The sequence below is a fragment of the Gymnodraco acuticeps genome, unplaced genomic scaffold, assembly GCF_902827175.1.
Source record: "Gymnodraco acuticeps unplaced genomic scaffold, fGymAcu1.1, whole genome shotgun sequence".
Taxonomy (NCBI): Eukaryota; Metazoa; Chordata; class Actinopteri; order Perciformes; family Bathydraconidae; genus Gymnodraco; species Gymnodraco acuticeps.
In genome coordinates this window covers 1-16108 of record NW_022989871.1, presented here as the reverse complement: position 1 = coordinate 16108, position 16108 = coordinate 1, and the positions used below count along the sequence as shown (strand labels likewise).

At 39.3% G+C, this 16108-nt stretch overlaps 1 protein-coding gene across 1 annotated transcript; it reads left to right on the top strand.

Annotated features, from left to right (window-relative positions):
* Positions 1–5588: 5588 nt before the first annotated feature.
* On the top strand, positions 5589–16007 carry LOC117533479 (trinucleotide repeat-containing gene 6B protein-like; the record flags this gene model as incomplete). The annotated part of the gene is given in 4 exon segments (XM_034197263.1): positions 5589–5896; positions 10501–10590; positions 14804–14825; positions 15556–16007. A coding segment is annotated over 1 exon segment (307 nt), but the record flags the coding sequence as incomplete, so codon positions are not given.
* Positions 16008–16108: the final 101 nt, after the last annotated feature.

Below are 16108 nucleotides of genomic sequence, written 5' to 3'. Positions count from 1 at the left end.
ACAATCCTTAATGATGAAGGAGACAAATAACTGGGTGGAGTTAAGATAGAGATAATGCATATAAAAGCAAATACCAGTAAATGCAGGTATGTCTTGAGGTATAAGGTATGTTAAAAACTGGCAAAGATTATTATATAGTAATATTTTTTCACTTTCACATGTTACATTTTTTTACCCATTACATTACATGTCATTTGTTAGACGCTTTTATCCAAAGCGACTTACATACATTCAGTACTGTGGGCAATCCCCACAGGAGCAATTTGGGGTGAAGTCTCTTGCCCAGGGACACAACGACATGCTAACTGCAGTCGGGTTTGAACCTGCTACCCACTTATTCAAAGTCCAGCCCACTACCCACCGAGCCACAGCCTCCCTTAACCAAGTTCAGACCTGATGATTACCACTAAATATTCATTAATTTTAAGAGTTTTTACCTTCGAAATGTGAGTTTACATATTGCCCCGTTTTAGTTTTTTAATGTTAAGATGATGAGTTTTCTGAAACTAAGGGGATTGTTTTTCACAGAATAGAATATGTTAAAGATTACCAACAATGTTGATTTAAATGCAGTTTTATTTGTTATATCTTACACCCTTTCCAAAATGTATGCCATTAGCATGAATGGCACCACATATATATATTTAAAAGAAAATGTTTCCCTATTTGGCAAAGGGGTTCCATTGTCAGTTAAAATAAATACATACAAATTAAATATCTACAGAAAACAGGATCAAACTTGCATACTGTTGTTTTCGAACTATTCTAAGTATTAGGAATCAAAATACATTTCAAAAGCTCAAAACCTCGTCTCTGTATTTGCTCCTTGTGTCTTTTAACAGCTGCATTCACTGTATAGAAGCTTTCATACATCAAATGTTAGGGAATGTGTGTGTGTGTGTGTGTGTGTGTGTGTGTGTGTGTGTGTGTGGTGTGTGTGTGTGTGTGTGTGTGTGTGTGTGTGTGTGTGTGTGTGTGTGTGCGCGTGTGTGTGTGTGTGTGTGTGTTTACATGCATGTTTATGTGCACTGTGGGGTTTGGAGTAGGTGTGTGGATCGTTTGTCGTCCCGGGGGTCAGCAGCTGCACCAAAGTGTTGGGCAGCTGGAGCATGTGGAGGAGAGTGTGTGTGCCGTAGGGGGTCCTCATAAATCTAAATACATACAGTATATTTGTTACAAGAAAAAGTAGAAGTGTATTAGCATCAAAATATACTTAAAGTACCTAAAGTACTCGTTATGCAGAATATCCCATTTCAGAATCTGTTCTGGATTATAATTATTGAGACATAAAACCACTAACATCAACCTCTTTTAAGTAACTCATCCATCATTTTGAGAGGCTGAAAAAAAGCCTTTACTGAGATTATTCACATGAAAAAAAAGTTGTAAGCATTGATTATCAATGTGTATCTCATCTCTGGCAGCATTACTTTGCATTACAATGAAGATATTTAAAATCCAGTGTGTTGTTGCTGCCCTCTAGTGGCTCCTTGTGAGCATGACGACTCTTCACAAGTTAGTTAGAATCTTACAACACATCTATTCAACTCGTGTAAAAAACTGAACACACAATGGATAACAAGCAAATCAATTCTGAGTGAGTTTAAGGAGAATTTGCACCACCTCTCATCCACTTTTCGATCTCTCTGTCTGTACACACAAACTGAAAGATTGACAATAAAGTTGACTTTGACTTTTGACTAGATGTGGTTGTGCAGGGTTCAGTTTAACAGTGCACATTTTAACCGAGAGGATGCTTGTCATTTTTTCTCACAGAGGGAGTGAAGAAGTTCAATCTGCTCAGCATACTCGATTCCTGGCCTGTGGGGAGAGGAAGGAAGTCATGCTAAAACAGCAACTTATTCATATCAATAAGACAAGGCAAGAGTAATTATATCTCACCGTCCGGGGGTCTCCAGGATCAGAGGGATGTTGTCCAGCCGAGGCTCGTTTTACGACATCTCTGAAGGCAGAGAGACCAATGTGTACAGTGGAGGGTCTTGAACATGCTGTCTTTAAATTGAAATAAATTGTATAGCCCATTTATCTCAGGGGCCTTTACAACCCCCCTGTCTGAAACGCCTCCATTGGACTCCTTTGTTTATTTCAGGAACATAATGACATCACTAGGTAACACTCGGGCTTCTATTGGCTAGCGCTTCAACACATTGTACGTGATAGGCTGGTTTCAGACAGAGGGTGAAAAGAGGTGCTGCAGCACAGTCAGGCAGTATGAGAAAAATGCCAGTAGAGCTACATACTAATATGAACCTGGACATTTGCATAACAGGGCCCCTTTAACACAACTCCAATATGTCCTTAAACTTGCTGCAACAAGTGTCTAATGTTTGGTTCAGCTGCTGTTTTTCATTCAGCCTGAGGGTAAGGTTTGCTCCTGCTTCAGTGTTTCTGCAGGAATCCTCTGCAGCGTGTTCTTGTCACTCAATCGGCATTCAAAGTATGTGAGTCATTACTATGAATCATTAAAAAAAAAAACAGCTCTGTCATCCTGCAGTCACTTCTGCAAAAAGACAGTTATGCATTAACTCCCAAGTCAATCTGCGGTCAAACGGTTTTGTATGAGATGAAGACGTTCCTCATTTTTTTGATAATTGACTCGAGGTAGTCAAATATTAATCCTCGTAAATAGGTCAAATTTCTTATGAAACTCTAATTTCATTAATTACATGCAAGAAGGATTAACCAAACCAATTGTGGTTTTTGTCACCTTAGATTTTAATTGTATCGTTCTGGAGTATTTCAGTAAAGCTCATAATGTTCTCTGCTTGAAAAGGAAGTATTGAAAATCACTTTATATTGCTGAGGCTGTAGTTTATAGTGTTATTTTTTCAATACGTTTTCCTGTGATTAGTACGGAGCCCCTAAAGGGACATGTAAAAAAAAAAAAAAAACAGAGAGAGAGAGAAAAAAAAAAGTCAGGATAACGAGTTAGTATCTCGTGCGCACGAGAACGTTTCTCGTGCGCACGAGAACGTTTCTCGTGCGCACGAGATACTAACTCGTTATCCTGACTTTTTGTGTGTGTGTGTGTGTGTGTGTGTGTGTGTGTGTGTGTGTGTGTGTGTGTGTGTGTGTGTGTGTGTGGGTGTGTGTGTATGTTTCCCTATAAAACAGTACTCTGAGAGTCACGGACATTAATTCATAGCTCAAAGCAGACTGGTTTACAGACTCGCCAGTGTTTTGCCAATCCGGTGCTTAAACCAATAGCTCTACAACCCTGGCCGAAATGTCCATAAAATTAAGTCTGACTTCAAAATATATCTCAAATAATGGATGCACTGTCATTTCCCCACGTAAACATAACAGTCTGCAATGAATGGGTGTCTCGTGTTCCACTTCCTCCTTGGTGCATCGGTAACTTTCTAAAAAAATAAAGTCAGGAAAACGGATTTGTTTCTCGTGCGCACGAGAAACAAATCCGTTTTCCTGACTTTATTTTTTTTTCTCTCTCTCTTTTTTTTTCTTTTTCCCATGTCCCTTTAGGGGCTCCGTAGATTAGCATATGTAATTGAGTTTTTTTTCAAACATTTTTTTTCAATTGCTACATTCCTTAATACATCCGCAAATGAGGTTGTGTTTTCCACTAGGTTCGATTTTTTGTTTATCTGTTGAAAGAAAGATTGTATTATTATTTAAAAAAATGACAATGCATCAGTACACATTTTTTGCAGAATGACCCTCATAGACACAGACCCACTTAAATGTAACCAGACACACCACATATATAACTTGGGAGTGATCTGACAGTTTCAACAATTCTACATTTTATGAGCTTCACTAGACAGGTATTTACTGCATCACTGACTGTCATCACTCCTGTACCTGTAACCACAGCAGGGAGGCCTGTGGTGCAGTGGGTTGTGAGTTGGTATTCGGATCAGGAGGTCACAGGTTCAAACCCCACTGCAGTCAGCATGTCGTTGTGTCCCTGGGCAAGACACTTCACCCCAAATTGCTCCTGTGGGGATTGCCCACAGTATTGAGTATGTAAGTCGCTTTGGATAAAAGCGTCTAACAAGTGACATGTAATGTTTGCCAGTGGGCGTGGTTAATGGCTGCTGCTATTTTCTCCACACACTGCTCCGTGGTGATGGAGCCCAGAGAGGATCCAGGGAGGAAGTTGTAGAGTTTGAGGACCAGCGGTTCAGCTCATCAGCAGCTCCTGGCTCTGTTCAAACACATCTGGGTGCAACATGGCACACAAAGCAATACTGTGCAATATCACATTGTTATACATCTTGCACTATTTTATCTGTTTATTTGTCTTTTTTGTTATATGTCCCATATATATTCATGTTGCACTGTTGGAGGAGCCAGTCACTTAAGTTTTTCATTGCACTGTAGCTAACAATAAAGCCTTGAATCTTGAATGTGCCAAAATGCGTATAGTGTCTCAACAAATATGTTATTCATGTCACTTAGTTTAATTAATTAGTATTCCTCATTTTTATCCAGGGTTGTCGACTTATTTTGTTCTATTACTAATGTGTGCTTTTCTTCTCTACATTTAATAAGAAAGCTTATTCTTTCTTATTGCATGTTTTTGTTTGACCTGCTATGCCACTTTTTGCTGTAACCCTTTGCAGGACTAATATAGACTACTTGCCAGCTGTGTGAACACGGAAATGTTGAGTCCCCAAGACTTTTATGTCAGAAATGTATAGTCTCGGTCTACAGCATAAAAAAACTGCCGGATGCTAACTTGCTTATGTTGGGTAATTTGCAAAATTGGCATAAATTAGCAAATGCAACAATAGCAAAAAAAATTCTTGGCCGATTTTGACCATTTTTGTTCAATCAATTTCTGAAATGTTTAGGATAAGAAATTGCAGTTTTTAGTTCCCTTAATCGTTCAAATCTATCCATAAATCATCAGAATCAATCAGTGCACCGGGAGTAAATTGATAGCACCTTTCTGGTTAACACTGCCATCTCTGATCCTATAAATGTCAGAAATTGATTAAACATCCTCAATAACCCTCTACAGTAATTCATTTTTTCTTCTCTTCTGACAACCCCATTTTCAGAATCAGATTTCCTTTATTAGTCTATTTGCCAGCTCATGGGGTCCTATTGTGGACCGGGAAATGTTGAGTTGTATATAAGAATTGTATAGTACGGTTCCCCAGCACAAAGAACATTTTGCACAATTGACATACGTTGCATTAATTAGCAACGTCGTGGGCAATGTGAATTTATTTCCAGGTGTAACTAAAATCCTATTAATTATATCTCACATCATTAATCCAAATCTGCAAAGTAACTAAAGGTATTAAATACATGTAGTGGAGAAAAAAATAAACTCTGAAATGTAGTGGAGTAGAAGTACAAAGTAACAAAACATTAAAATACTCAATAAAAGTACAAGTAGAATACACGAGTTAGTGTACTTAGTTACTTTACAGCACTGAGTAAGACAAGTATAGTAGTATGGTATAAGTCGTTTTCTTTTTTGCATATTTGAAATATAATAACTTTTACCCTAAAATGCACGAAATGTGGAGCTTAGTTTGCCAGTCAGAGTGTATGAAGGTCAGAATGCATCCTCTCTCTCTCTGCAGAGCTGCCATTGGAGGAGACGCTTCATGCTGAGCAGCAAAATGGCCGCCCGTCAAACGACTGACTCCACAGCGCTTTGAAATTTAAATTCTTCTGCACATTAGGGTTTACACTATTACAACGTTAGTACTTATTTACGAACCTGTAGCTTGTAACACGCGTGTATTTTTCTCATCGTCTGCCTGCCACTTACTTGACTGTGTCGTCGCTGTTTTTGTCGACGAATGCCTCAAAAAGCTAGGAAGAAAAAATCGTACTGAAGCACTTTAGCTAAGCTAACTAGCACGTTAGCTTCTCTTCATATGTGATTCCAGAGGTGAGTAAACGTGAACTGGACATATGCGTAGTGTTTATCAGCTTTGTTAACATCCCATTGTGTGTATATATGTACATATGCATGCAAAACGTCTGCAAGATAAATTAGAATGAGATGCTACTGCGCGAGCTAAAACCGTTAGCCTGGCTACTTGTAGCTTCTGTAACTTAGCTAACTTAGCATTAGCACTGATGTAGCAGCAGTTACTATGGTTAGCAGAGGACGATTTGTAGCTCAATGCTCGGTGTATTTGCTCTTAATGACTACTGTGTACTTGCATAACATTATTAACAATACTTCCTGTGCTTGACAACTGGTTTATAATTATAATTTGGGTTTTTCGGTGTCTGCGTTATTTTTTTTTAAGCTGAAACCACTCCTTAATGTTAGCTATCGACGAGTAACCAGCAGCTGTTAAACCTGCTTAAACTCCTAAATACAATATATAAGAAGTGGTTTGATGAAACGCCTAACTGGATATACAGGGTGCCAGTTCAGCACCTTAAATCACCTTTGTTCTTTCGTTTTCGTTGACGATTTTCCATGTTTAGCACAATTCAAAGTACGTTTACTTCAGTAATGTACTTAGGTACCATTTTGATATACAACCTTTTGCTACTTTGTACTTCTAATCTACTACAATTCAGAGGCAAATAGATTAGTTTACATCAACATACATGACTCATAATTATGTGGTTTATAGGCCTGAGGTCTGGAAGGCTGTCAGTTTTACTGTATGTGAATCTGCTTCGGTGTTATGACTTTAAGCAAAAACGAAACCAAATAAAAACAGACAATCAGGGCGTAGCATGACTGTGTTTGCAACCTGTTAATATGAGCTTAAATATACTGTGGGATTGTGGTTATTTCCACATTTGAATATTTCGGTGCATCTAATTGTTCCTTCCATCTCTAGAGCAGCACATAGGGCTAGGTTATGAAGTCACATTTCACGATATGTTTGACCTTATACCTCGTTATTGTGACGAATAACGATATTGTAGGGTTGATCATTGATGCTTTCACAAAATCTTAAAACATTGAGCATTTTTTAATACCCACCAGTAATGTGGATTTATTGACCAACTAGCAAAGCAACAAGTCTAGTCAATTCAGTAAAATGACATCCCTTTGAAGACCAGAACAGAACAAATAATATAAAGCACTGACAAAAAAGCAAAGGAAGAATAATGTGTTTGTCTGTGGCCCATTGTCCCTTACTAGAGTCCTCGATAAGCTGCTGGTTTGACAGCTAACAAAACAATGTTGGTTCTTTACCTTCATAATGATCATTTTGCAAGGAACGGGGGTCTTGTCGGTGTTTCTCACTAGATTGAGCGCCTTGTGGAAAGTTACTTTCATTGAGCCTGCCTTTAATTTCTGCTGGTTTCCAGTTTTAAAATAATTGAATATCTAGCTTAGCCTAGCTGGCTTCCCAAATGTTACCTAACCAAAGCTTAAACTTTTATTGAAAGACTGGGCAATCATTAAATATGTTTTATTATTTTATACTGTCTCAATTGATAATAATAATAAGCATGTACTTAGTCAATCCAACCCTAGAATAGCACAAGAGTTTACAATATTCATCCACATTGATGGTTCTAGTTATATTTGTCCATGTCATCCATCTCCTATGTATTATCAGGGGTGCACATCACTTTTTTAGTGTAGTTACTCAGATGAGTACCAGGAGACAGCCGTTTGGTACTCACCCCACACGACGCGTGGTCCTCCTCAGTGTCTCCTTCACTGTCCTCTATTTCTTGCATGCTAGATGATGAAGATGCACCTCCCTGTCTCTTTTTTAAGCCTCCAATTTGCTTTCTCACAAAACTTGTTGCCAAAACTGTGAAGTTCTTTGCATTTCCTGACGCCAAGTTGAAGGATCAAATACTAAGAAATTATCCACATGACTTGAAGTCATATCTGATTTCAGATGTGGGAAGTTACTACGCTTCTCTTCAAGTACTCTACTTAAGTACAGTTTTGAGATATTTGTACTTTACTTGACTTTTGATCTAATTTATTTGTTTGTTTTGTAGCCTTTATTTAACCAGGTGAAGCCCCTTGAGATCAAAAGATCTCTTTTCAAGGCTGACCTGCAGGACATTAGTTACACATGTAACATAAAAACAACAGAACAACAATAAGGATGACAAACAACATAATGTACAGTTTACAAACTCTATTTACAGTGAACTGAGTATAACACAGCATGTCCACCAGCTGAGTTTTTAAAATGATGCAGGGGAACCAAAGTGCTCGTTTTAAACATGTTTGCAGACTGTTCCATGTTAGTGGAGCTGCACAACTAAAAGCTTTCTTCCTAAGACAGTCCTAGCACTTGGCCACATTTAATAAAACAACATCATGAGATCTACAGGCAATAAGTACTTTCAATTCGTGGAGAGATCAGAGAGCAGATATAAAAAGGTAGTCTTACCCAACATGGCTTTGTAAATGAACATGTACCAGTGACTGAGCATCCGTACAGTTAGTGAAGGCAGATCTGCCTTGGCATACAGGGTACAGTGATGAGTAAGTGCTGTTACAGTTAGTAACACATTCAGGGCACTGTGATAGGCGGCATCTAACTTTTTCCAGGCAATGGGCAAGTGCATTCATATAGATCAGATCACCATAGTCCAGCACAGGTCAAAAGGTCACAGAGCCTTTTCCTGGCTTCAAAAGAGAAACAGGACTTGTTTCTGAAAAAGAAACCTAGTCTAACCCTCAGCTTTTTAAGCAGGTTATTTACATGAAGTTTAAAAGTAAGACAATCATCAAGCCAGATACCAAGGTATTTATAACAGGTAACCACTTCAAGTACTTGTCCTTGCATAGTAACAATATCCAAAACAGGCTCTGGTGTCTTTTTAGCTTTTGAAAATAGCATTACCTTGGTTTTATCAACATTTAAAATAAGCTTAAGTTCAGCGAGCTGAAAAACTAGCTGCATCTTTACCAGCTTTGAGAACACTTTAATGATCAATCATTACAAAACATATCAGATATATTATTCTGAAATGAACCAATCTGCACAACGACTACTTTGACTTTTAGTACTTTAACTATATTTTGATGAGAATACTTTTCTAATTTTATTTGAGTAACATTTTGAATGCAGGACTTTTACTGTAACAGAGTAACTCTGGTACTTCTACTTTTACTCAAGTACAATATCTGAGTACTTCTTCCACCTCTGTCTGATTTCAAACTCTTCCATAACACCCTGAGTAAGTTTGCAACTGTGTGTTTTACTCCACTTTGTTGTAAATAAAACTGCAGCAGCTTGACCACAGAGCGTGAACGTTGTGATCAGCTGATTTTGCGCAGTTCTCCAGTGTGTGCGCGGGGCACAGAGTGTGCACAGGGGAGTCTCCCACTGCAGCCAGTTGGCAGAGTTTTGGCACAATTCTGTTGTTCATACCGACGTTAACCCTGTCTGTGCACACGGCGACCAACTCTGTCGTCCGGTGATCTAAGCCTCTGCCTCCTGTAAGCTTCACAGGTCCGTCGGTTATGTCATGCGCGGCTCGGCCAGCACCAGTTCAATCAGTCACAGAAAGTTCGAAGAGTTTTTGCAGGGAGCGAAACAGCAACGTAGCTGCTTAATGTCTTCGTTTTTTTTTTTACATGTCTCGTAGTTTACTCATTACATTACATTACATTGACTGTTGACTCCACTTCGAGCGATAGAACTATTAACAAAGCACTTATATACTAATAAAGGACTGGCTTATCTAAAGCCAGTTGAGTAGCACTTGAAATGTTTTTGCTCTATGAAGCCTGATGTACTTATATGATTCTGTTTTCTTCAAGTTTGTATTTTGTTGGTCGAACGCACTTATTGTACGTCGCTTTGGATAAAAGCGTCAGCTAAATGCAATGTAATGTAACACGTGTAGACGAAATATGTGTTTTGTTTAGATGTTTTGAGGTACGCAAAGGCGCGTAGTGACACAAGTGACGTTATGCAATTCAGATTTTTGCCGCGCATGCGTACCTGTTATGTGCACCCCTGGTTATTATATCCTTTTGATAAGGCCTTATTTGGTGATCTTGTTTTGCATACCTTTGTGTCTCCACAGCTGTTTAAAGAGCCTTATCAAGAAGCTTTTCTCAAACACCATTTTGAAACACAATTAAAGCCCACACCTGGCTGTCCAACATTCAGTCAGCCACTTGTTATAGTTTCCACTGGAGTCACTCTGCTGACAACATTGAGTTGGCTGACTAAATCAAGCCCCTTGTAAACCGTTTAAATTGATTGAGTCTGATCAGCTTACGGTATCCTGTATGCGTTTGATAGAGATAATTACTGTTTGTTGCCCACATGTCCAGCAGTATCCTTAGCTCTAACACCTGATGGCTGATTCATCCAATCAAGCATGCCGTTTCATTGTCACTTACACAAATCCATCCGGATGCTCACGTGGCCATAATCCTCCATCAACTGGAGCCTCAGTTATGTTGTCTTTTTACCTTGAGTCCTGCCGCAGTCATCATTAACTATTGTTCAATGTTTTTTTAGCTATACAAAGAAGCACTCTGTGATTTTAAAATGGTGACCACATTTTGAAATTGGTTTTGTCCTCCAGGAGAAAGGAGTACCAGGACTGGAGCTGTAGTTCATGGAAGACAAGAAAAGGAAAAAAGACGACAAAAGGAAAAGGGAAGCCTCTCAGAAGGTGAGCACGTTCAAAATCACTTCCATATTCCTAGATGTAAAAAAACATGTGGCGGCGTCGTGTTGAACAGCAGTTTCATATTATTACATGTCATTTGTTAGACGCTTTTATCCAAAGCGACTTACATACATTCAGTACCGTGGACAATCCCCACAGGAGCAATTTGGGGTGAAGTGTCTCAGGGACACAACGACATGCTGACTGCAGTGGGACTCGAACTTGCTACCCCCCCTTATTCGAAGTCCAGCACACTATTCACTGAGCCACAGCCTCCCTGTCTTTTATATCTTTGAAACGTCCTTACATTTGGTTATTAGAGAGCTATTTCTTCTCATTTCTAATGGTTATTCTTTATGATGAGTTGGGATCCTACTGTATTCATATATTCCAACTTGAACTCTATTTCAAAGCGTTAGTTCATGTTAAAATATAGAATGGAGGGATCCCATTACGAAATAAATTCTCTTGGATGTTAATTTAGTCAAACAAAGCTTAACGTGTGCTCGGGCGTACACGATATCCGGTAGTTGCCAATGATATTTGGTTTTTAAATTTCGTTTTTTCTTCTCCCCACATGTATGATAATCTAATAAAGGCAATTGCCACATTCTTATACTATATATTATACTTTTTATTGCATATTAAAATGCGGAAATGTATACAATCTCAGCTTGGGCGCCTGACATCGCTTTCAATAGCTAGATCTGATCGATATGGACATAAACGCGAGTGAAGTCTAATCTGACGGGAGAGAGAAATCAGCTGCTGCTGACGAGTCGACACGCAGCTCTGCGTGATCACCTGCTAGATGTAAAACATGTGATGGAGCATTACTAACCGGACTCAGATGGTTTGTTTCACCAACCATCTAGGAAAGCTCCGAAGCCATTTGGAAAAGTATTTTCAAAAATACTGGCAGGTGATTGGATCAATCTGTCTATCACCCTTCTATCAAGGGCCACTTCTGATTGGGTAACAATGGCTGGTACATTGTGGAGCACAGCACTTCTGATTGGTGTGGATGACTTAAATCGCAGGCTTTGCGAATTTGATAATCGCATCATTTAAAATCGCGATATCGACTTAAAATCGATTAATCGTTCAGGCCCACTAATAACACATGTATTTGTTGCAGCAAGCTGATTTAGTGGCATCGAGCAGATTGATTGTAGTTATCCCTTTGCACTTTCCACAGTCTTCTGAAAGGGCCACTGTTTTGAATGTTTAAATGCTTTCATTCACATCCATATCCCATCATATGTTGGTAAATGACAATGAGTACATATTTCTTAATGTCACGTTATATGAGCTGTCAATTACAAGTTTAATGTAATGCCAAACAGTTGAGCTTTGTCATCTTAACAAAATCACTAAATCATTTCTTGTTAGACGCTTTATCCAAAGCGACTTACAAACTCAATACTGTGGGCAATCCCCACGGGAGCAATTTGGGTGAAGTGTCTCAGGGACACAACGACATGCTGACTGCAGTGGGTTTGAACCTGAACCTTTCCTCTTTGAAAAACATACATTTGCACGTTTAAAAAAATATTCTGTTAATAAATAATGTGGAGTAGACCAATCCTGACACCTACCCTTTTTAATATGTGGATGACGTCTGTCAGTGTTACGTGAACACGGTCTAAGTCCCAAAACAACATGCTTTAGTTAGTATCTTGGCACTAGAAATATTTCTTTTCTAAACCATAATAACAGTTTCATTCTTCTAAGCACCATGTCTTCTCTTGTCTTAAACGTATGTTAATCTTTGCTCCGAGCAGGTTGGTTTTACTGAGGTTGATATTTAAGGCGAGACACGGCAGGCAAAAAACATCGTTTTTCAAGTACTGATCAATTTTGAGATTTTGTGCTATTTTGCTTCTAGAACATGTTTTCTTTCAGGCTTTTGGAAGGGAAAACGTACAAAATACACATTTAAGTGTTATTTTACTATAGTTTGTTCTATTTGCGTCTGTAGATCTCTCCTCAATTCACCAAAAAGTTAGCTTTACTAATCGTAACATAAAGTACCGCCGACCGCTGTGTGCACCATGTCAACAGAGGTATCGTTAGAAAGCTCCGTCTCTCCTGCACAATCTCATCGGATCCAAATATGGTCATAGCTCCTTTGTATCAGCAACCAATCGTGAAAAGCACAAGGGGTCTTAAACCAAGAAACAAAATTCATTGGCTGGTGTCAATTTCTGACAACGTTGATTCGTTCAGATGCGTCACGTGGTGTGCTAAAACACTTCCTGGTTAGCTTTCAGCTAGAAATTGAAATCTCAAAATGCCAAAAGAACGGCGAAAAAAACGTCTCAGAGAAGACGACAACAATTGTCACTTGCACGAAGTAGTAAGTGTTATAAAAAAAAAAATGACCCTGAACATTGAAATACCATTCACGGAGGTGCGTCAATGCGCAAGCTGTCATCCAAAGAACAGGAGGGTTTAGCTAGCGCCTCACTGCAATCTTTAAAGGTCGTTTTTCTCAAAATGAGTTTTTTCTCCTACTCTGAGTTCGAAATTTCAACTTCAGTAGCACGTACATACACCAAACCTTCCAGTTATATTCCTATCAATATTATGAAGGCTTTTACAGAAGGGTTTGTTCATATATCATTCATAGCCTTGAATTATACAACATTGTATACCTAAAAACATGGCGAAAATGGATATTTTAGGGCTGTTGACAGTATTTTCTGATTTATGGAGTGATTAAAAAGAGATATCCAAAATCCCTTCTGTAAAAGCCTTAGATACTAATATGACTACAAATGAAACAATTAATTTTTGCAATCTGGCTAATTCCAAAGTTCAGATTTCGATTCCTGAAAATGTGTTAAAATATGTGCATATTTAATGATATAATGGACCATTTGCATATTTAAACATGCTTTTTCAGAAAACTTGTAATACAAAAGACAATTGCCTTATTGTAAGTAATTAACTGGAGAAATTTCTAGCTGATACCTTTAAGTTAAAAACATTACCCTATTCACCTGGGGCAGTGGTTCTCAAACTTTTTCTGTTAGGCCCCCCCTTTGGAGAAAAAAAAAAGTCGGCCCCCCCCCCAACACAAATAGTCAGGCTCAGTGGCGGCGCCAGAGATTTATTTTGGGGGTGCTGTGGGGTAGCTTGACGTTTCATAGAGGGTGCTCAAACATTTAGGGTTTCCCATTAATGTACCGGTCGCTACAGTGGAATGTTCTACTGCAACAATCCCCACGCAAATACACAGTGTACCCCGCCACTGTTACCATGAAGGCTCGATAATCAGCTCACGGCATATAAGTGTAAGCAGGGGTAAAGTACTATTTTTATAGGTGGTGTGTGGACCTCACATAGGGGGGTCTGGGGGCAAGCTCCCCTGGGAAGATTTTTAAATATTGAAGTTAAAAGCATCAATCTGGTGCACTTTGAGAGCAAAATGAAGAGATCTATGGATACATCTCTCAACACCCATTTGAAACAGAATTGTAAACAGATTTACTTTTTCTTTATGGATATTTTACAAATCACTCCCCTTTTAAACTGTATTCTTTTTTTAAATATATAGTATTTCATACCTGTTTTTAATTTATTCTCTTATTTTATAACTATAATGATCATATAAACGTGTGCCTCGGAAATAATTGTTTACATTAATGGTGACCAAAACGTTTGAGACCCACTGAGATAACACTGAGAGTCCTTTAGCTCACTGAGCCTTTGTTGTTGAAAAAACTCCTTATATCCGTTAGCGTAGCTCGCTAGCACCAGAAGCTAACAACAACAATCTCTGGTACCGGTGCGCTCTCTCTCTCTCTCTCGCTCGCGCACACACACAAAATGGCTCGTTCCACACACACACACACACACACACACACACACACACACACACACACACACACACACACACACACACACACACAGAGCCAAGCTTTAATGAAACACAGAGACCCAGATGTAATAGTACTGTATCATATTATTTTCAATCAATAATTTTTCAAAATATGATTTTTTTTTTTTTTTTAAATCTTTTTTTTTTTTTAAATAACCATTTTTCCCCCTGGTCTCTCGCGCCCCCCCTGTCATGCCTCTGCGCCCCCCACTTTGAGAACCACTGACCTGGGGTGTCTCGCCTTAAATGAATGAAATGTGTGTTTTACATGGCGTCCTAACTTTGATTCAAGAATGACGTGTTAACTAATGTGTTTCTTTCTCATTTTAGGTCACAGAACAAAAAAACAAAGGTAAGCAGCACAGTGTGTATATGTTCAGATAGAAAAGCCACACATTTGCTGTTTTTACCAAAGTAACTCTGTCTCATGAAATTGACTTTTGCAATTCTTGTATGTTGAAAAAAAAAAGAAGGGAAAGAGAAACGGTCATTAAACCGATTTCGCCTCGGCATCAGGGAATTATTTAGGACTCTTTCTTTTCCCTGTTTCTGACCAATATATGGACAGTGCTCACATGTATAGGAAATACATTTGCACTGTTCTTGAATCAGAAATGGGTTTATTACCAGGTAGGTTGACACGTACGAGGAATTTGACTTGGTGTTGTGGTGCATACATAAAAGTACATTTTAAAACACAGATTTTAAAATGAATCAAACAATTTTAAGAACACTATAATAACATTAAGAAAAAATATAGTAAAATAAGAAAGCAGTATTTACATTGAAATAGAATGCAATAAGATATAACAGTGCAGTAAGCAAACCAGATATTGTCAACATGTGTGCAATATGTATTTGGTAGCATTTCATAGCTTCTTGTAATGTGAAAAAAACATCTAATAAATAATAATAAAATAATCTGCATCAGGGAATGATTTTAAGAATGTTCTGCTTCCTTCCCTTTCATACCAATAAATGGACAAAGCCTACATTAACAGGAAATTAATCGTGCTCTGTTCTCTTCAGATGTTTTTGGTTATATGCTTCTTAATTTCACACCCTCCATTTCTTTCCCTCAGTGCCAGACTTGACCAAGCCGGCGGTCGTCCAGTCTCCTGCCACTCAGAGCAGCTCTGCCTCCCCCAGCCCTGGACCCGCCCCCTCTGCCTCCCCATCCCCAGCCAACCTTGGGCTGGCAGGGCCACCCGTCACAGGGCGGCAACAATGCCAAGCGCTGCGGTGGCCAACGGACAGCCCACCTCCAACACCATTTCTTCCTCCACCGCTGGCGGCCCCAGCGCTGCTGGAAACGGCAGCAGCGCGAGTAGCGGAGGCGGAGCTCCAGCGCCTCAACAGCAGCAGCAAGCGCGCTACATGCCGAGAGAAGTGCCGCCACGATTTCGCTGCCAGCAGGACCATAAAGTGCTACTGAAGAGGGGGCAGCCGCCACTGTCCTCCATGCTGCTCGGAGGAGGGGGAGGGGGAGGAGGAGTGGGGGACGGCCCCAATGCAAACATGGCTGCTGTCTCAGGTACGTGTTAGCAACGCTGAAGGTCACTTTTGGAATGATGTGCATTTAGTTTTTGTTTATTTGTTTATAGTGTTGTCGACAGTCCCCATTGATCAACGGTC